Below are 20,119 nucleotides of genomic sequence, written 5' to 3' on the forward strand. Positions count from 1 at the left end.
AATGGCATCTTTTTTCTTAAAATCCTCTGCTGTGCATCACTTGCTAGGACAGTTGTACCAGTCTTTGGATACAGTCTTTCCCGTGAGAGCAGTGACAGGTCTTGCTATTCTTTTGCCAACATCCAAACTGTAATACCGATCTGAAATGAAGATATGTTAGAATTAGATTCCAGAAACTACATTTAGTGCGTGGAAAGAATCTTGAAGTTAAAGCCTTCCTTTTAATTTCACTTAGGCATGAATAACGGATTTTTCATTCCACATACATTTATGGAATTGAGAGGCTGTAACAGTTTGTGTCCTTATTTTTTCCGTGTCCTTCTAGCTAAGTTTTACAGCACTGCTAGTAATTAAATATGTCCCAGAACCAAGGAGTAGGGAGGAATACTCTTACACTGCTAGAACACAGAAATAGCCTTAAGAATTTGGAAATCAAACAAAACGATCCTGCACTGACTACAAAAGCGGAAACACTGGTCTCCAAGTATGAATTGGCCTGTGTTGAGGTTCAGAATTAAATCATACTGGCAGAGACTTACTTTAGTATCCTGTCTTTGGATATGGCTAGTTCTTAGAGCTTTTTTTTTTCTGAAGAATCCAGAAAATTCTGAGGAACAGTTTTACATGAGCCTGGCTAGAGGGAAAGGATCTACCTAATGTGGAATCATAAAGAATTTTTTCCTGTGAAGCAAAATGGTTCATGTTCCTCCCCTTTTTGTTTTGTCAGAAACGTAGTTCCATGGAAGCCACTGAAAAAACTATTGTGGTCCAAGGATTTCAGTGTATCATCAATATAATTCTGCATTTAAGTGTCAGGTTTTTTGTCATTTATAAGCCTGAACTCTTTAGAGCAATGTATTCCAACTGGCTAGTTCAGGTCATTGTACCTCGTTGCTGCTAGTTGTCCTGTAACCATTGTTCGTTTGGTTTTTTTGATAGAAACATCTCTTCATTACAGGCAACATCTTAATTCTTGGGACTTTTTAGTAATTCTTAAAATTAGTCTTGCAGAACCACAAGCAGTAACCTCACGCTTTAGAAAGCTGAAATACATGGGCTTTTTTTTTTCCCCATCCCCTAGTCTTTTGAGGTATATAGTAACTTGTGTTAGCTTTAACTTACTGTAAGAGAAGGCATAATAATCATAGCCGTCTGGCTTATTGTAGTTGGGTACTGATATAGTTGAATGAATAACTTTCGGGAGCCCTCTCCAGTAGGTGGTCATTTTGACTTCCTTATGCAAAATTCCTGCAAGCAAAAGAAAATTTAGGTGTCACAGTGTGGCTGCTGTAAGGTATCATTTGTTTGTATAATCTACAGCAAGCAAGATCTATTGGATTAAAAAACTTTAAAGGTACTACATTTAAAAAACCAATGGAACAGAATGTTGTATTTCAGAAACTACCAAGATTAAAACAGTTGTATAAAAGAAACTTAATAAACAAGTTACCAGTTGGATGTGGGTTGATTCTGACAGTCTGAATAACAGTTGGCATTCTTACTGCACGTTGAAAGCGTCTCCTTATTACAAGTCGTGGGACATAAACTGGGTATCTTATGGTAACCTGGGTTCTTCTTTGACACTTCTTGGCTGGTTCTTGTCTGTACACATACTGTTGCATGTTGCCATCTAAAATAGACATTTAACAAAATTAGTTAAAAAAATCAAAACCAGCAAAAACACCAAACCACCAGCTAGATCAGACAGGAAGAGGTCATTGATACTCATACTACAAGCAGGAAATCAATACCATAATTCTACTACATCTACAACTGTGGCAGCCTTCAGCTTTGTATATTCGTTCCTACATTTTGAGATTAAAAAAAAAAGCCTTTGTCTCTAAATCAAACACATTCTTTCTTGTAGATGTTGTGATACCTCCTGCCTATGCTCATTATGGTTATTGTAGTAAGTACAACTCCAGGGGAACAGGAACTTTTCCTGCCATCATTCCTGTTGATAAAGGAGAAGGTAAGACCATCATTTTAGGCCGCCTGAGAGGAGGAGGGCTGGAGTCCAGAAAAGGATTTGCATTTCATTAACCTCTGCTTTTTAAATTCAGGTAAGAGTTCTCATGTTGGCAGTACATCATTCACCTAAGATAAGGAAATACACTAGTTTAAAATATGAAATGAGAAATGGGGAGGGAGATTTCTGTACATAGTTATGAACTAGTATGATTAAAGCCTTCCCTTCTCTAACTGCTGGAGTAAAATAGTTTTACCACCAGATAAAACTTATTTTAATGTCTACCCACTACAGTGCTGGATTCTGTCCCTCAGTCCTATTTTAAAATGCATTTAAAGATCTGTAAGTACTAACACAATTTTTTAAAGCTTCAGGCTGTTTTTTGACCACTTAGCACACTCTGACATCACTTACATTTCTGTTTTTAGAAGAAATATGTCTTTCAGTCAAGAGAAATAGCTTTTTATTCCTGATTAAGGCAATTCAAGCACCTTTTGATCATCTGTGAACAACCGAAGTACAAGACATACCTTTTTTGATAAAATAAACTGATTCTGGTCTGTTGTTGTATCTTGCCACAGGGAGGGTTGCTATTATTTTCCCACTTAGCCCTGCAAATCCATTTGCAAGAGGTTTGGGATAGCCTTTATCCATAACACCATTAGTGAAACGCCAGTACAGGGGCCCCTAATGATATAAGGAAAAAATGACCTTTAGAGAAAATCCTTTATCTGGAATTGAGCTTCAACACTGACAGAAAAAATAATCTTACCACAATGCTAGTGTTAACTACATTGTAAAACTGACTGGAACCACTCCTACATCCATTAAAAACAGGGAAAAAACCACCAGAACTTCCTAAAATTCCTGCTGCAGTTTTCTAACACCACCTTTGAGTAGGGATAGAGTTATCTTCGAAATGAACTGCTAATGAGTGGTTACTGAACAAAGCGGTTTGCTTTCTAAATCTAAATCTTCACAGACAGGAAAAGCTGCCTGAATACCAGACTGAATGATTAATTGGGTTATAACTGTACCATGTCTTTAATGAGGTGTGTGCATTTCATGATCATCTTGTTGCGGGAAGAGAAACATATTAGGAACAAATGCAGGCTGTTTGGGCAAGGGAAAGATATGGTCAGATACCTATGTTTTAAAAGAGTTGTTTTTTTCTGAAGTGTGTCTTGTATAGAAATACAACCTGTCTCTCAGTTCCTCTGTCAATGCTTTCTGTCCTAGCTAAGTACAGGGGGGAAAAGCACTGAATTGAGGTTTTTTTCCTGACAAGCGCCATCTCACGGCAGACAAGGTGGGGCTGGGGATGAGATCCTTACCTTCACCCAGTTTCAAACCCACCATGCTGGCTGAATACACCGTTTATTCTAGAAAATGAGGGAACACAAGGCTCCTCTTCACAGCTGTTTTTCAACACCCCTAGCTGTTTTGAAGCTGATGGGCCCCACCTGCTCCCTGCTCCCTTCACCTTGATGAAGAAGGTCTTGCCATCGCAGTTGCACCTGGAGAAGACGGCGTCGATGGGGCCCGGGATGCCCCAGCCGTCCCTGATGAGGCGGGGGCTGGTAGTTGGTGGGCTCCTGCCGTTCAGCAGCCAGTAGTAGCGGCCTGCGGGCGGGAGGAAGGCGCTGAGGCGCAGGGTGAGGCGCGGGGCGCGGGCGGGAGGAAGGCGCTGAGGCGCAGAGGGGCCGCGGGCGGGAGGCGCCCCTTTCCCGCCCTCAGGTACGCGGCTGCGGGGGGCGAGGCGGCCGCTGCCCCGGCTGCACCCCTGAGGCGCGGGGGGTGCCGGCCTGGCGCGTCGCTCTGTGAGGGCCTGGGAGCTCTGAAACGGCTCCCGGGGTTGGGGCTGGGCGGGGGCAGGTGTGGGCGGCGGGGGCCGGGGCCGGCCGACCTACCTCGGAAGACAGCCAGGGTGCCGTTCGGCAGGGCCACCATGCCGTCTGCCGGCTTCCCGCTGCACAGGTCCTTCTCGTCCTTCATCGCTGTGAAACACAGTGGCTGGGGTTTGTAAAACATTTAACAAAAATGGCATTCCCTCCCCAGCCCACCCCAGCAGCCCTGCGGAGGCTGGAAGTGGTGGCTGGTGTCGGCTATGTTCAGGCTCTCTGGTCCAGGCATCTGACTGGCACTTGTCATGCAAAGGGCTTAATTATTCGTTTGAGATAGGTTCCTGGAAAGCTTGGCTCTCCTCTTTTGGTCCCAGGAGTGCAAGACCAGCTGTTTACATGACTAGGTATGCGTATCTTTGCTTAGGCTTACCTAAGTACCTATAATTCAGAAAAAGACCTATAAATGCATCAGATGCTATGTCCCCCGTTTAATTTCTTTGTGCTCCAGGACGTTGGCTTGATGTTTCTCCAAGCTGCTCTAGTTGGTTCCCTTCCCCCTACTTGCTTATTTAAAAAGCATTTACGTTTACTTTCAGTTAAATATAAAGGAAGGATGAACCTGTTCTGGACAAAAATTCAAGTATTTTTTATCTAAAATACTTTTTTTTCCTCTCTGAAATACCTGTCAATATGATTGAAAAAAATGCCCAAGAACATGCAGGCTATATCCGATTAAAATAAATAGTGAGGACATGAAAAATGTTGTGGCAAAAAGCACAGAGGAAAGAGAATACAAAGAAGAGACTCCGTGTCTGTCCTATGTGACATTTTTTGCATCTGACTGCAAAATGCCAGGGTTGGTACCTTGAGTAACAGTAGATATTCACCCTGACTCCCTAGCAATGTTTTCATGGGACTTAGAAATTTACCTTCTTTCTCCTTTACTTTCTTTTTTTTTTTTGTTCTGTTTGCATCTTCTGCAGTTCTTACAGCAAACATTTTTCAGCAGGACCAGTTACTGAAAACAATTACTGAAACATGATCATGCAGTAAACTATATGGAGAATGTAATAAATAATACAATTGAAAACTGAGGTACCCATATGCAGGATGCTGGTAGCAGGAGCACTGTGATTATGGTTGACCACTGGAACATGAGTGCCATGTTCTTGTGGCACTGGATAGAATGATCTTGCATGTCCTTTACTCACGTGTTCTGTTGTGCGCTCTGGTGGAGTAACTGGTGCCTTTGTACCTACTGGAATGCAATTACCTTGTGTTTCTCCAGGTAAAACTGGCAAGTCCGCAGTCTGGATCAAAGGCTTGTTTATCTCGGGTTCTTCTTTTACTGGCAGAGTTTCAGGGTCGGCTGGATGAGGCTCATCTCTTGTGTCGGTAACCTCCTGGAAATGTATAGTTGGCTTGGATGTCCCTTTAGAAACAATAAACATTTCTTCTATTGTGTCTTTTTTATCTCTTGTAGGGGTCTCTCTGGTAACTTTGTCAATACCAGGGTCCTTTTCAGTGGCATCTGCCATTTCTTTGTCAGGTGTGACGCTAGTTTCTTTGACAGTTGTTACCTCTTTTCTACCAGCTGTTGTTGTCTCTACAACAACACAAATACTATTTGTGCTCTCTTTAGCTGCTGCTGTTACAGTCGGCTTAGTTTCCATAGTTGTATCTCTTTTATTTGTTGTTACAGTCTCCCTGGGTTTAGGGGTTGAATCTGTTTTGGCAGCTGTTGTCAACAGAGTGGGCTTGGTCAAGGGCGTCGTAGCTGCTGTTACAGTCGCTGTTCCCACGGGGTTTTCTTCTTGTTTAGCTGTTAAAGTCTCTTTTTGTGTGGGAGCTGGAGTTGCTTCTTTTTCTGCAGCTGTTGTTGCAGTCTTTTTGTCCACAGTAGTTGCTTCCGATTCAGCTGCTGTAGTGACAGCTTGCTTAGCTGTAGGAGTTGTATTTGGAATATCATCCTTACCTTTAGGAGAGTCATCCGGCTTAGCCGTTATCACCGTAGTCACAGTAGTTGTGTCTTTGGTACTTGTTAAGATGTCTTTAAGCAGAGTAGTTTTGTCATTCTTGAGTGTTGTTATCTCTTTGTTTGCAGTGGTGGTTTCTATTTTAGTTGTCTCTTTGGTTATAGGAGTCGTAACAGGTTTAGCTGTTGTTTTCTCTTTTTTGTCAGTTATCACTACAAACTCAGTAGTCTTAGCTGGAGTCACCACTACCCTTTGTAGGGCTGTGGTTGTGACTTTTGCAGTTGTGCTGGTTGCTAGTGTGGGTGCAGGACCTGTAGTTTTCTTCTGTGTTGTTGTTTCTGAAACCACTGGGTCTACTTCAGTTATGGGTGTTGCTTTCCTAGTTGTCATGACTGTCTCGCTGCTTTGAGAGGTTGTGTCTTTTTTAGCAGATATTGCTAATCTGGGGGCAGTTTTGGGTATGGCAGTGGTGTCAGGCTCAGTGGCTGCAGGGGTAGTCCCCTTGACCTTAGGGGTGGTGGGAGAGGCTGCCTTGGTTGTCGGTGCCTCTGGGGCTGTCTCTTTAGGTTTGGGGGTGGTGGGAGAGGCTGCCTTGGTCGTCGGTGCCTCTGGGGTTGTCTCTTTAGGATTGGGGGTGGTGGGAGAGGCTGCCTTGGTCGTCGGTGCCTCTGGGGTTGTGTCTTCAGGTTTGGGGGTGGTGGGAGAGGCTGCCTTGGTCGTCGGTGCCTCTGGGGCTGTCTCTTTAGGTTTGGGGGTGGTGGGAGAGGCTGCCTTGGTTGTCGGTGCCTCTGGGGTTGTCTCTTTAGGTTTGGGGGTGGTGGGAGAGGCTGCCTTGGTCGTCGGTGCCTCTGGGGCTGTCTCTTTAGGTTTGGGGGTGGTGGGAGAGGCTGCCTTGGTCGTCGGTGCCTCTGGGGCTGTCTCTTTAGGTTTGGGGGTGGTGGGAGAGGCTGCCTTGGTCGTCGGTGCCTCTGGGGTTGTGTCTTCAGGTTTGGGGGTGGTGGGAGAGGCTGCCTTGGTCGTCGGTGCCTCTGGGGCTGTCTCTTTAGGTTTGGGGGTGGTGGGAGAGGCTGCCTTGGTCGTCGGTGCCTCTGGGGTTGTGTCTTCAGGTTTGGGTGTTGTGGGAGAGGCTGCCTTGGATGTTGGTGCCTCTGGAGTGGTTTCTTCAGGTTTGGGTGTTGTGGGAGAGTCAGCCTTGGTTGTCGGTGCCTCTGTGGCCTCTGGAGTTGTGTCTTCAGGTTTGGGGGTGGTGGGAGATTCTGCCTTGGTTGTCGGTGCCTCTGTGGCCTCTGGGGTTGTTTCTTCAGGTTTGGGGGTGGTGGGAGAGTCAGCCTTGGTCGTCGGCGCCTCTGTGGCCTCTGGAGTTGTGTCTTCAGGTTTGGGTGTTGTGGGAGAGTCAGCCTTGGTCGTCGGTGCCTCTGTGGCCTCTGGGGTTGTGTCTTCAGGTTTGGGGGTGGTGGGAGAGTCAGCCTTGGTCGTCGGCGCCTCTGTGGCCTCTGGAGTTGTGTCTTCAGGTTTGGGTGTTGTGGGAGAGGCTGCCTTGGATGTTGGTGCCTCTGGAGTGGTTTCTTCAGGTTTGGGTGTTGTGGGAGAGTCAGCCTTGGTCGTCGGTGCCTCTGTGGCCTCTGGGGTTGCGTCTTCAGGTTTGGGGGTGGTGGGAGAGGCTGCCTTGGCCGTCGGTGCCTCTGTGGCCTCTGGGGTTGTGTCTTCAGGTTTGGGTGTTGTGGGAGAGTCAGCCTTGGTCGTCGGTGCCTCTGTGGCCTCTGGGGTTGTGTCTTCAGGTTTGGGTGTTGTGGGAGAGTCAGCCTTGGTTGTTGGTGCCTCTGTGGCCTCTGGAGTTGTTTCTTCAGGTTTGGGTGTTGTGGGAGATTCAGCCTCGGTTGTTGGTGCCTCTGTGGCCTCTGGGGTTGTGTCTTCAGGTTTGGGGGTGGTGGGAGATTCAGCCTTGGTCGTCGGTGCCTCTGTGGCCTCTGGGGTTGTGTCTTCAGGTTTGGGTGTTGTGGGAGAGTCAGCCTTGGTTGTTGGTGCCTCTGTGGCCTCTGGGGTTGTGTCTTCAGGTTTGGGTGTTGTGGGAGAGTCAGCCTTGGTTGTTGGTGCCTCTGGGGTTGTGTCTTCAGGTTTGGGTGTTGTGGGAGAGTCAGCCTTGGTCGTCGGTGCCTCTGTGGCCTCTGGGGTTGTGTCTTCAGGTTTGGGGGTGGTGGGAGATTCAGCCTTGGTCGTCGGTGCCTCTGTGGCCTCTGGGGTTGTGTCTTCAGTTTTAGGGGTGGTGGGAGATTCAGCCTCGGTTGTTGGTGCCTCTGTAGCCTCTGGGGTTGCGTCTTCAGGTTTGGGTGTTGTGGGAGAGTCAGCCTTGGTTGTTGGTGCCTCTGTGGCCTCTGGAGTGGTTTCTTCAGGTTTGGGGGTGGTGGGAGAGTCAGCCTTGGTTGTTGGTGCCTCTGTGGCCTCTGGAGTTGTGTCTTCAGGTTTGGGTGTTGTGGGAGAGTCAGCCTCGGTTGTTGGTGCCTCTGTGGCCTCTGGGGTTGTTTCTTCAGGTTTAGGGGTGGTGGGAGAGTCAGACTCAGTTGTTGGTGCCTCGGTGGCCTCTGGGGTTGTTTCTTCAGGGTTGGGTGTTGTGGGAGAGTCAGCCTTGGTTGTTGGTGCCTCTGTGGCCTCTGGAGTTGTGTCTTCAGGTTTGGGGGTGGTGGGAGATTCTGCCTTGGTTGTTGGTGCCTCTGAGGTTGTGTCTTCAGGTTTGGGTGTTGTGGGAAAGTCAGCCTTGGTTGTCGGTGCCTCTGTGGCCGTGTCTTCAGGTTTGGGTGTTGTGGGAGAATCAGCCTCGGTTGTTGGTGCCTCTGTGGCCTCTGGGGTTGTCTCTTCTGCACTGGGAGGGGTGGGAGAGTCCACTTCAGTCATTGGTTCCTCTGTGTCGTCAGGAGTCATGTCTTCAACCTTAGCGGTGGTGGGAGAGTCAGCCTTGGTTGTCGGTGCCTCTGTGGCCTCTGGGGTTGTGTCTTCAGGTTTGGGTGTTGTGGGAGAGTCAGCCTTGGTTGTTGGTGCCTCTGTGGCCTCTGGGGTTGTTTCTTCAGGTTTGGGTGTTGTGGGAGAGTCAGCCTTGGTTGTTGGTGCCTCTGTGGCCTCTGGGGTTGTGTCTTCAGGTTTGGGTGTTGTGGGAGAGTCAGCCTTGGTCGTCGGTGCCTCTGTGGCCTCAGAGGTTGTGTCTTCAGCTTTAGGTGTGGTGGGAGATTCTGCCTTGGTTGTTGGTGCCTCTGAGGTGGTGTCTTCAGGTTTGGGTGTTGTGGGAGTGTCAGCCTTGGTTGTTGGTGCCACTGTTGTTTCAGGGGTGTCTTTCTGAGCCGTTGTAGTGTCTTTTGTAGTTGTTGCTTTTGTGGTAGTACTTGTAGTAGATGGTAAGCTGGTTTTTGGAGCAGATGTAGTTGATTTGATTATTGTGGCTGTTTCAGGGTGTTTTGTAGTTGGAGCAGGACTCGTCACTTTGTTTCCCAGTCCACTGTCAGTATCTATGAGAACACAAATATATTAAGACACTGGAATTGCAGTTCATGCACCTATTGTATATTAATTTATTATACTGATCAGGAATAGTTGCTTATATATTGAATAGCTGTAGTTGTTTTTCTGGTCTTTGCTCTTTAAGCTTTCTGTGTAAAATTGCATTCAATTAGCTTTAAAGTGGTGTAAACATTTAATGAAAATGGAAAAAGGAAAAGGATATGTGGAAGCTTAAGTTAAGTGGATAAATGGCAGTTTATGGGCTTAGGTAACTGTCAGAAGATAAATAATTTAGAAGTGCAAAACTAAGGTGGCCTGGGTTAAATATGAATTCCTTTTGTCTGCGTGGGACTTTGCAGCAGGTAAGTTTTAAACAATCCTTTTGGCTAACCTGTCACAACTCCAAGTGCAGCGTGACAGAGTTTAGTTCGGTGTTTGTAGGTGAGACCACTGGGTATTTCCATCCTTTTTCATGAAAGAGGAAGCATGCTATAAAATATATTTTTCTAATTAGACATTTCCCTTCTCAGTCTGTTCTTTTGATTTATTCCTCTGATGTTAAATATAACATATTTATAATATGCTTATTATATAATATATATTATGTATAACATTCCTGTGATGTTAAATATACATATTTATAATGTTTATAATATATTTTTATATAGATATAAATAATATATTTAAATATAACTCATCCACCTATGACTTGGACTTGGAGGAGAGAGGGAGGAAAATAAACTTTCTGAGTGCAGACACCTGACTGCATCTCCTGCTGTATCTTTATATCTTGTATGGTTTTCATCTCTGTGACTTACAGCTTTAAGACTCTCCTTACTTGTATATATAGCTACGTTGAGTTAAATTGTTAATATAGCTATATTCAGCAAAAACACCCCAGTAAATGCTTCTGCATTTTAATCTTTCCCTAAGCATTATCTGAAGTTTTGCTGTTTAGTTCTGTTCTTTGCATGGGTTTTGTGCTGTGTTTGATTCTTTTTTTCTTTTTCTATGATTCCTGCTGTGGTGCTGTCTACCATTGCAACTGAATTTGGCATTTGTTTCCTGAATGTATAAAAAAAACAAGTGCAGCATCTTGTGGTTTGCGGCCAAGTTGTTCAACTTTTGAACAAATCTAAAAATATAAAAAAAATTGAGCTGTTGCTGATGGTCATGGCCTGGTGACTGTTAGCAGCAGCACTGATGCACTCACACTTCAGTGTGAGAAATAATCCGTATGTAAATGTGTTGTAGAAACAGTGTAGTATGAGCAGAGCATTACTGAACAGGTTTTCCTCCCACCCAGTGTGTCTGAAATACTATAAGCCAAGTGAGGTCTTGTTAATGATTATTTGAATTTCCTTAATTTTGTTACGTTTAACCCACTATACTGACAGGGGTTTTTTGTAACAAGAAGTTGCCGTAGCAGAAAGGTAAGTACTCAAATTTAAAATTAGGAAATTTAAAAAAAAGGTTAAAATACTGGCCACGATTGATTTCTAGTTTCATTTCATTCTTGTTACTTCAGGTTTCAAGTTCAAACTGATCTCCTGAGTTATCATTTTAAATGCTGCAACAGACTATCAAAGAACACAGGAAAGCAACATGTTTTCCATTGAGAAAAAATAAATTATGTGTTTTCTGAAGCTGCGTGAGGCCTGGCTTGATTAAAGATAGAGAAACCTGCTAGGAGATTTTCCTCTCTTCGTCCTGCCAATTCATCACTGTTCCAAAATACAACACCCTTCCTGTTCCAGCCATGGACTTTGTCCAAAACTGACAATGGTGTGTGACATATTTTTGTAAGATGTGTGTGAAAATCCAATAGAGACACAGGAGACATCACCACACTCCAACATCTGTGCTAAGTGAACTCTCCAAAGTCGCTATCCTGAGGTCTAGGTGAGGTAATTAGTTTATAAACTGAGTGGTTCCAAGCTTGGTAACTGTCTGGTAATGTCTCACATTGGATTTCTATTTCCAGAGCAGGAAAATGGTCTTTAATTTTCCTTCAGGTAACACCCATCCTGTTTCACTCATATACTTTCCTACCTTCCATAACTTCATGGGGCTGCGTTACTTCCTCTGGCTTCTTTTCCTCATTTTTGGATGACCTTTTAGATGTTGGTTTGTTTGGTGGTGGAGTCTTCGGTGATGGCTTTTGTGTGTGTGCTGAAAGAAAAAAAAATCTATTAATGGGAGCATTTTTCTTTTTAGGTGCTTGCTGTCATCTGTAAGAAAGTGATTACAAAATTTCAGTGACTGTCTTCCATATAAAGGTAAGTTTCTTCCTATCTATAGGAATTCTTATAGTATTATGCAGGGGAAAAAGAACAAAAATACCTTTTGGGATCCCTAAGTGTTTCATCACAGACAAGTGAAATGTTTTTCCCAGAAGTCTGAGGTGAGGCATTCTTTGCTAACAGCAACTTTGAGATGGGGAAAAAGGTGAATTCTGAGTGGAGTTCTATGTTGATGACTTGGGACTAACTCACTATAGTGGATCTCTGAGAGCTATTGTATTAGCCAAGCATTTACTTTGATAATCTCCTGAAGATATAGTTATGTTGTAGCTCCTCAAACATGATAATTCTACATAAGTGATCATTTTGGAGAGACATCTTAAAGGCAATAATTTCCTTGGAGGAGACAGGAGCTACAAAGCAGCCATGGACCAAAAAAACAATGCAAAGTTTAAGTATTAAGCTAACTTGTAATAGCCTGAGTTTTAGAAGAAACTGGAGGGTCGTGTTCAGATTTTCCAGCTCTAAAGATTGCGTGGGATTTCACTTGTATACAGTAAGAGCCAGATGATATTTTTTAAATAATTTTTTAAATCATTGTTGAGTCAAACTGTAAAATTGGAAGCAAGACCCTCTCTTCCCCCTAGTGTAGCCTTGTAGAAGGATCTTGTTAGTTGTGAAAAAAATGTGATGGAGCTCAGGGAACCTGCAGAGCTTTTTTTGATACAATTAAAGGAGCTGGTAACTGCCATAGATACGTATAATCAGCTTTTTACAAAAGGAGCAGTATTTTTGTCTCACAAGATGACGACTGGGGTATCAAAAGAATTACTTTCATAGCAAGATAGTACTCAAAGCAAGTAAGGTTGGGTGTTGGACTATGACCTGAAGGTTTTACTGAGAAAGGGAGAAATTGTAATTGTTGAATAAAATAACTTTGGGAGCTGAATTCACTTTCAGAGGAGTCAGTAGTCAGAGAAAAATGGTTTGATTAGTCCTTAACTTCATGTGACTTTGTATTAAGGGGATAGAGGGCTTCTGGAGGATAGGCAAGATGAAAATGTTCTCTAGATATACATTGTAAACTTAGCCTCACTGTACAGAATGAAGTGTTCAGAAGATGCAGAAACTGCAAAATTATTCCAAGAGGTGTAACAGGTTTCTCAGTTACGCATAGCAAAAATACTAAACTTCTGAGTACAGTGGTAGGCTGGGTTTGCTTTGTTTTGTTTTGTTTTTTTTTGTTGTTGCTGGGTTTTGGTTGGGTTTTTGCCAAAAATTAATGGCAAAGTTAAGTAACTAAAATACTAGAAGAAACCCTCTAAGATTAGGAGCAGTTGGTTAACTTTTCATATATTTGAACTGAAGAACAAGTGAAACAGCTAACTGTCTTTTGTGAATGTTCTTGCCTGTTAAACTCAGCAGAAAGAGGGTGTCAAGTGACCTCAAAGGCAGCAAATTCACGTCAAGACACTTCTAAGACCTTTGTTGTCCTCTAGACAGCCCGTCAAAAAATGCTGAATACAGAGTCTACTTCAGTATAAATTACTGTGCAACTGAGTGGCAAACCCAGGCTGTTAAACCAGCACCTGGGGACTGGGGGTGGCTGGTGAAGCGAACCAAATGATAATCTGTAACTGCTTGTTTGTTAAACTGCACGCTTGGGAAACTGGCTGCCTTGGAGGTAGCCTGGTCTGTGAATGCAGCAACCTGGTGCCAAGCCATGTTTGCCAAGTGTGTTCACAGAAATGAATTTAGGTCTATAAGTAGCAGAAATGTTAAGGATGTGATGAAATTAAACATATTCTGCTGGTGTTTTCTATACTAAATTCAATTGCTAGTGTCATTAAGGCTACATGAACTTGGAACTGCACCTCCAGATCTGGGCCTTTGTGCTCAACTAACAAAACCCCATCAGGTTCTGCAGTGAGGGACAGAATAAAGAAAAGTGACTGTGGTCAGTGTACTTCCCTGAACTGAATTTGCAACCTAAAGGTTAAATGTGTATTTTCTTACATTCCTCTTGCTGCAGTGTGAATGTGCAGCCACTTCTGACCAGGCAGATCCTGCAGTTCTTCTCTCTTGCCCCAGAGAATGACCAGAGTGTTGGGCTGCACTTTCCATTTTGGATTCAAGTTGAGGAGGACATAGGATGTATCTCTATATGCTGCCAGTGACTGCAGTGACCCAAAGCAAGTTGCCTGGAGGTTCAAGTAGTATTATTCCAATGCAGTCGAGCAGGTATTCTTAACTTTTGGATGGGTGGGAAATTGAAGGGAGTTGGACCTTCCTTCATTACTACATTTTTTTGTAAGAGGAATTAGGCTTTTATTACAACGTGTTATTCATTCCCCCCAGCTGTCATCTTGAATTGATGTTCGTTAAGTACCATGAGTGGAAGTGCACATGGCAAAACCTGGCCTTACATGTATTATTCTGAGTGACAGTTCTGATAGTAAATTAGAATGTGGCTAGTGCCAAAAGAGGCTAATGCAAAAAACCACTTTACCCTCAGAATCTGTAGCTTGGTGATGCCTTCCAGTATATCTACCTTTATGCATCAACAGAATGTTCATGCTTCAGAAAATGGTGAATTTATTTTTGAAACTAGATTTTGTTATTTTTGTTTTGGTTTTTGTCTGCTAGCTAACTTCTTGTGTCCTAAGAAGCCTGCACAGTTAATGTTCTATGATAATGCAAACGATCTTTGTTTAAATATATCTGGGAAAAGTATAGTAACAAAGAAATTTCTTACCCTCTTTACAGTGTTTCACGTAGTCTGGGCAACATTTGCCATATCTTTCACAGTCTGCATCACAGTCACACTCTCTTCCTCTTTCAAAGGCTTCAAAGCAACGTCCTTTGCAGGAGACTGCTTGCATAAGGCAGAACAAGAGAGTTAGTATTTTTGGCTAGCTCAGATTTAATGCTGGGACCTTTCTACAGTGAAGTAATTTGCTTAAGCTGATATAAAGAACAGCTTCATAAAATCAGGTGGATATTCTGGTCTGATCCAGAACTTGTTTGTGTAATTGTGGGTTTTGGATCAGGCCGTACAACCAGAACTGCACTTTGCCATTGCAGTATATTGAGACCATTTAGGATTTATAGTGGAATAAAATATGACCTCAGCATTCACTTTAGCTAGGTCTCATCATAGAAGGTTTCGATTTCCCTAATCAAATAGCAGTTACATCAAGAATGGTATTTAAAATCTGGGTTGGGTTTTCAAAAAGTTTTTCATCAGGGTACCACTTTGCATCAAGAATTATGTGTCTAGCAAAGCATTTCTGAAAACTAATTTGCCTAAGTAGGTCATGACCAAGTGTACATGGTGTCTCTGGGCAAATACTGCAACTTAATAGTGCGAATGAGTTAATGAAGTTACACAGAGTGACCATTTTTAAAATATTATCCTAGTCTATTAATACAGTTCTAAAATTATTAGTACTAAAGGAGTATTTGCCATGTTTGATGTGATTAATAACCACATGCTTTTAATAGTTCATTATTAGCTAATTCCTGGTAACGTCAGTCACTGCAGTACTGCTGTTTCATATCAAATAATGACCAAATTGTTTTGGAAAGTGTGTGCACAGCTATTACAGACTGCAGAAAAGCATACTTGCTGTATTTTTAAAGGACAAAATTTGACCCTAAAAAATTACATCACATTACAATGTAGTATTTATTAACAATCAGTAGTACCTTTAATAGGTACTTAGTTAACTGCTAAATTGAGGTGATTATGTTAGACCTGAAGTAGATATTTTTGAGGATACTTAACATCTCACAGAACTGAGCCAACAATTAGCTATCACTTGGTATTTCCAGATTTTACCATATGATCTGTTATTCTTGTCCTGTATCTTTTCTGTACATAAGTCTCTACTGAAGTCATGGTCTTTGTGGCATGCAGGGCATAAAGTCATATTTTACAATTAAATCACTAACTAGCAAAATTAGGATTACTTTGTAGGCAGATTCTGAACATCTTTTGACCAGTATAGATGTGGAGTGAGTCTGTTGATGCCAGTGGATTCATCCCACATGCACAGGTGAGAATTGTTTTTATTATATGATGTTAGGGCAGTTTTTATTCATAAATGATGTCTGGCATTTCTCTAATTTAGTCAGTATCAATCACACACTAACTGAGCAACAGCCCTTAGACTGCATCCTTTAAGGATGGTGCCTACCATCCTTGCCTGAATTCAGTGATTTAGGGCAGAACAGGGAAGACATCTTTAAACGTTTTACTAAATATTACGTTCATGCCAGAGTAACGTCAGTATCTAGCCCACAATAAATAAATAAATAGCCTATATAATTAAAATATCTCAGTATGTACTTTAAGTTATGAAAAATGCTCATGTCCTCTCACAAATCAAACTTAGGATGGGGAAGGCCGCAGTGCGAGTGTTTCCAGTGTGTGTGTCAGAGCAGCAGAATTCACGTTTTAGGGTGTGCTGCATCTGCATTTTTAACACCACGCAGCCTGTGTTGCTCAGTCTAGGTCTTATACCTTTAATCTTACTAGGACTACAGTGTAGTGTAACAAACTGCTGTTATTTAAATTGCTGATATTTTTGACATTTCCGATTCATAAGAAAATATTTTTTAACTCTCAGTAAAACAGTTTGAAACACCTGTATTTATTTACACTATACAGTTTTGCATATAAAATAAATACTCATCTGACAGTCTTTTCCACCAGACTCAACATGGTTCTGATCCAGAGTCAACTCCTGTCCATGGAAGGACACCCTCTGACTTTGGATTAGACTCTACAGCCCCCACGCTTCTTAAATTTGAGTTCAAATATCCCATCATTTCTTCCTGGAACATCCTGACTTGGTGTATACCAATTTTTTGTATAAGAGACAAACAGATGTAGTACAAATGCACTAAGGAGAAGAAAACAAGCAGCAGGTAAACTGTTTCCCCTCTCTTGCCTAGCTCTGCTCTTCTGAAAAGCATAACCCTTTTCTCTGCAATAACCTGTGGATGCACAATTTTCTTTGAATGGGTTGCAAGAGGTTATCACTGAGTTTTTGAGGAGGAGAGAAAAAACACACATAAGAGGAGAACAAGGACACAGTGAACTAAAAGAGACGTTTAGGCATTCAGAGAAGAGACACTGGTGTGGTGGGAAGTTGGAGCAAACAGGAGGGGAAGCCTTGCCAATAGAAACTGGCTATGTTTGGGAACTTACCAACCGTGCAGACTTTCTTGAAGTCAGGGCAGCATTCCATGTAGTGTTGACAGCTAAAATCACACTGGCAGTCATGATCTCTAGAATACCCTTCCCCACATCTCCCTGTACAGCTGGATAAATCTAAAATCACACAACACTGGTGTAAACGTTGCCAAACCAGAATGATATGTAAGGAAATGCTGAATGGCAAAGCAGTAACATTTATCTTTTTTTCTACAGAATGCCATTTCTTCAGTCAGTGTTGCAGAAACTGTGGGCTTGGTTCAACCCCTCCTGAAGGCCTGTGGATCAGAGATTGGCTCTGAGCCAGCTTGAGGACCAACAGCAGCGCATGTTCAGGTTAGAGGGGTGTTCTGCTGAGACTAACTTATCCTGTTCTTCCTGGAGATTAATGAATCCCTGAGAACTGGTTTAGTAGTATGACTGCAGAAGTTCTGGCATCCAGACTAGCCTGTGCAGATTTATCTTGGGCAGTGTATCAGCCAGTGCTGTGTTGCTGTGCAGACTAGTTCTCCATCTTGATTAACCCTGCATATGGTTATAGACGTGCATCTGCACAACTGTACCTGACAGGCCCATTAATTAAGTTTTTTGGTTTTTACTTTTGGTAACATTCCTCATAATAGCCAAATATAATCAGTTTAGCTTGGAAACTGATGAGCACTGGCATAATAAATACAGGTCCCCAGAGGCATTTTTATTGGAAGTTTTCAAAATGTGTGCCCTCTACATTAATTTTTTTCCCTGAGGACAGAGAGGATTTTGTTATCAACTGTGAGGTTAGGAACCCTTCGGATCTAGTCCTGCAAATTTCTATACTTTTTCCTTGTTAATTGGGAGATTATTTATTAGCAGAGTAACATAAAAGCTCATCCCACAATGGCTTTACTGCTAGTCTGCTGTAGTGTTGGAAAATGCTAGATAATAATACATGGTGCAGATTACAGCTGGTAAGCGAGACATCAGGAGATCTGCTTTCAAACTTTAACCATTCAAGCTCACCAAGGGTTTTTTACCTTGTACTGCCAGTTCACCCTGCAACAACTTCCCTTTCTATGTGAAATCTCTACTAATGTAGCATGCTAACAGCTTCTTCTGGAAATGATACATACAGGACCACAAGTGAAGCGCCCCTAAATACAAACAAAGAAGCTGAACAATCAGCAAGCTAAAACAGAGTTAAGGTAATCAGCTGAAACACTGAGGAACAACAAGAAAATAACAAGAAGTAACATGTAACACAACACAACACCGAAGACAATTTCTAACAGCACACACGGAGTGTGTGTATGTATGAAGGAAGACCATGGGACAACAAATAATTACATAGATTGTGATTTTCAGCAGTTATGTATAATGTTTGTTACCACTTCATTACAATTAAATAATGAAGCAGGACTAGGGAATAAACAGAGAAGTTAATGGGCTCTTAATACAGGAATTGAAAAAATAAGTTAGACATCTTCCTTTATGAATATGTGCCCAATATTCCACCCTTCTTCCCTTATGGGGAGAAAATAAATCCAAAAAGTAACACCCTTTCATTCATTTATTTGTAAGCTATGAAGTTACTTGTGAGGAAAATGCCTAGATGGTTCTAGTTGCTGTTGCCAAGGGTCTTAATTTGTGCTGAAAATTGTGGGAAGGCTCCCATCAACAGTAGAGGGTGCAGTATCAGGCTGCTCTGTCCTGCAGGTCGAATCTGACACCCTCTGTGACCTGATGAGCTGCTCGGATAGACAAATGTTACATCTTCTACTATCAGGTAGTAATAAATAATTTTCTACCAGCAAGTATTAAACAATGTTAGCACTGTAACTTGATAGCTGCTTAAGAACTATGACACCACAGGACTTGCCAGGCTGCAAGTTCTTCTGTTTTTTCATTACAGTGCTACTTTACTTACAAACAAATTACAAAGATCTGAGAGTAAATAAAAATATGTACTATTAGACAAATAATTGTGAGAGTTTGCCTCTGTGGTAGTAATAACAGTGTATTTAATGGAAAAGCACTTAGCATGGTATAGACATTCCTTTCCCTGAGCCTATTGTATTTAAATATTTCTAACCAAATTATGTGGATATTGTCATTTTAGATTCATCCTTGAATCATACTGCAAATCACTTAGGCTAAATATGTCAGTTTGAGGGCAACAGGATCTCTGTAATAAGTCTACAGAAAAAGAGGTACGTTCATACTCATTTCACATTATATTCATATTTATATGTTATTCCTCAAAAAAAAGGACTATGCTATACCAAAATATAATTATGAAAATATTCAGTGATTATAAAACTGAATTGCAATGCCCGTCTGAATAAATATAAAATTCTAGAACTTATTTTTTTTATAAAGATGCATTCCTAGTATTTATCAGATATCCTAGACACCCTCCCTTTAACTTTGTATGTTACAGTACCTTGGGAAGATACTTCTTGAATCAAGGACAGTGAAAGGATAACCAGGGATATGCAAAGTATGTTCCATATGATCATTACTTTCAGGTACGACATCGTCCCTAAAAAGAAGTAATCTGACATCACTATATGCAATTCAGTTAATCATTCATAGGCTTAAAAATTGCAGTGCATATCTTTATACATAATACTGGTTTAGTAAAAACATAAAATCAATACTAAAATTATTCAAGGACAAATTGCTAATTTAGAATTACTCCATAAATTCTCTCTTGGTTATTAGTCAATTGGGTGTTTAAATTTTTTAGTAAGACTAGGAAAATTCATTATTAACAAACAGTGGAAGTAATTTTTTGTAGAATTCTATTACATGAAAACTATCGTCACAGTCTTCTCCTTTTAAAATGGGTACACTTAAGTACAACAGTTTCTAAGGTTATAATACTGATAAATATAAGCATAAAGTAAAAACAAAACTGTCAGAATGTTAGTTATTAAGCAGCATAATTTTATAAGCCATAATCTGTCATTGAAATATTAATGTTTAAATATGTCAAATGGAAATTTAGATAAAAGTAAATCTTCTTTCAAAAGGAAAACTTGTCTCGTTCATCATTTTCCTTCTGAAGAAGAGGACTTCGATCAAAATGCTTTGAGTAGAGATAGGTGTGACACTTACCTAACAAAGAATATGTCTGCTCTCAGTGATGTTTCACATGCTTTATATATTGCTTTGTAACTGTGCTGGGGTTAACTAATTAGACAGCTTGTTAAACAACACTGCCAATGACAGCTTATGACAGCAAACTTTCCACATGAGTTGGAAGAGGTCCCAGATGACTAGACTAGCGCAACATCTGGAAAATACTCCCATTAAGAAAAATGATTACAGAAAAAACTAAATAGGGACTTACTAGTCAAAACACATTTTGATTACTGAGTGAAATGAACAAATTGTCCTGA

At 41.8% G+C, this 20,119-nt stretch overlaps 1 protein-coding gene across 2 annotated transcripts; it reads right to left on the reverse strand.

The window, feature by feature from the left end:
• Positions 1-3: 3 nt before the first annotated feature.
• Positions 4-19,583, reverse strand: PRG4 (proteoglycan 4). Of its 2 annotated transcripts, XM_055815243.1 has the most exons (10): positions 19,159-19,583; positions 14,274-14,390; positions 11,328-11,447; positions 5,087-9,283; positions 3,880-3,966; positions 3,453-3,592; positions 2,500-2,656; positions 1,451-1,630; positions 1,123-1,248; positions 4-140 (listed from the first exon to the last, which is right to left on the reverse strand). In XM_055815243.1, exons 1-10 carry the CDS (start codon positions 19,277-19,279, stop codon positions 37-39), a joined length of 5,349 nt encoding a protein of 1,782 aa, XP_055671218.1. In that variant the 5' UTR covers positions 19,280-19,583; the 3' UTR covers positions 4-36. The 2 variants fall into 2 exon arrangements, with proteins under 2 accessions (XP_055671218.1, XP_055671217.1); XM_055815242.1 differs by having other exon boundaries at positions 38-1,248; positions 19,159-19,581.
• Between the last annotated feature and the right edge of the window lie 536 nt (positions 19,584-20,119).

This window comes from Falco peregrinus, chromosome 10, assembly GCF_023634155.1.
Source record: "Falco peregrinus isolate bFalPer1 chromosome 10, bFalPer1.pri, whole genome shotgun sequence".
NCBI classification, from domain to species: Eukaryota; Metazoa; Chordata; class Aves; order Falconiformes; family Falconidae; genus Falco; species Falco peregrinus.

Excerpts from the sequence above, each read along its gene's own strand:
- PRG4 (XM_055815242.1), bottom strand. The coding sequence starts at position 19,279 with ATGTCAGATTACTTCTTTTTAGGGACGATGTCGTACCTGAAAGTAATG. Across the intron at positions 11,448-14,273 it reads CGTGAAACACTGTAAAGAGG|CACACACACAAAAGCCATCA; the intron begins GTAAGAAATTTC and ends TTTTTCTTTCAG. Across the intron at positions 1,249-1,450 it reads AATCAACCCACATCCAACTG|GAATTTTGCATAAGGAAGTC; the intron begins GTAACTTGTTTA and ends TTTTGCTTGCAG.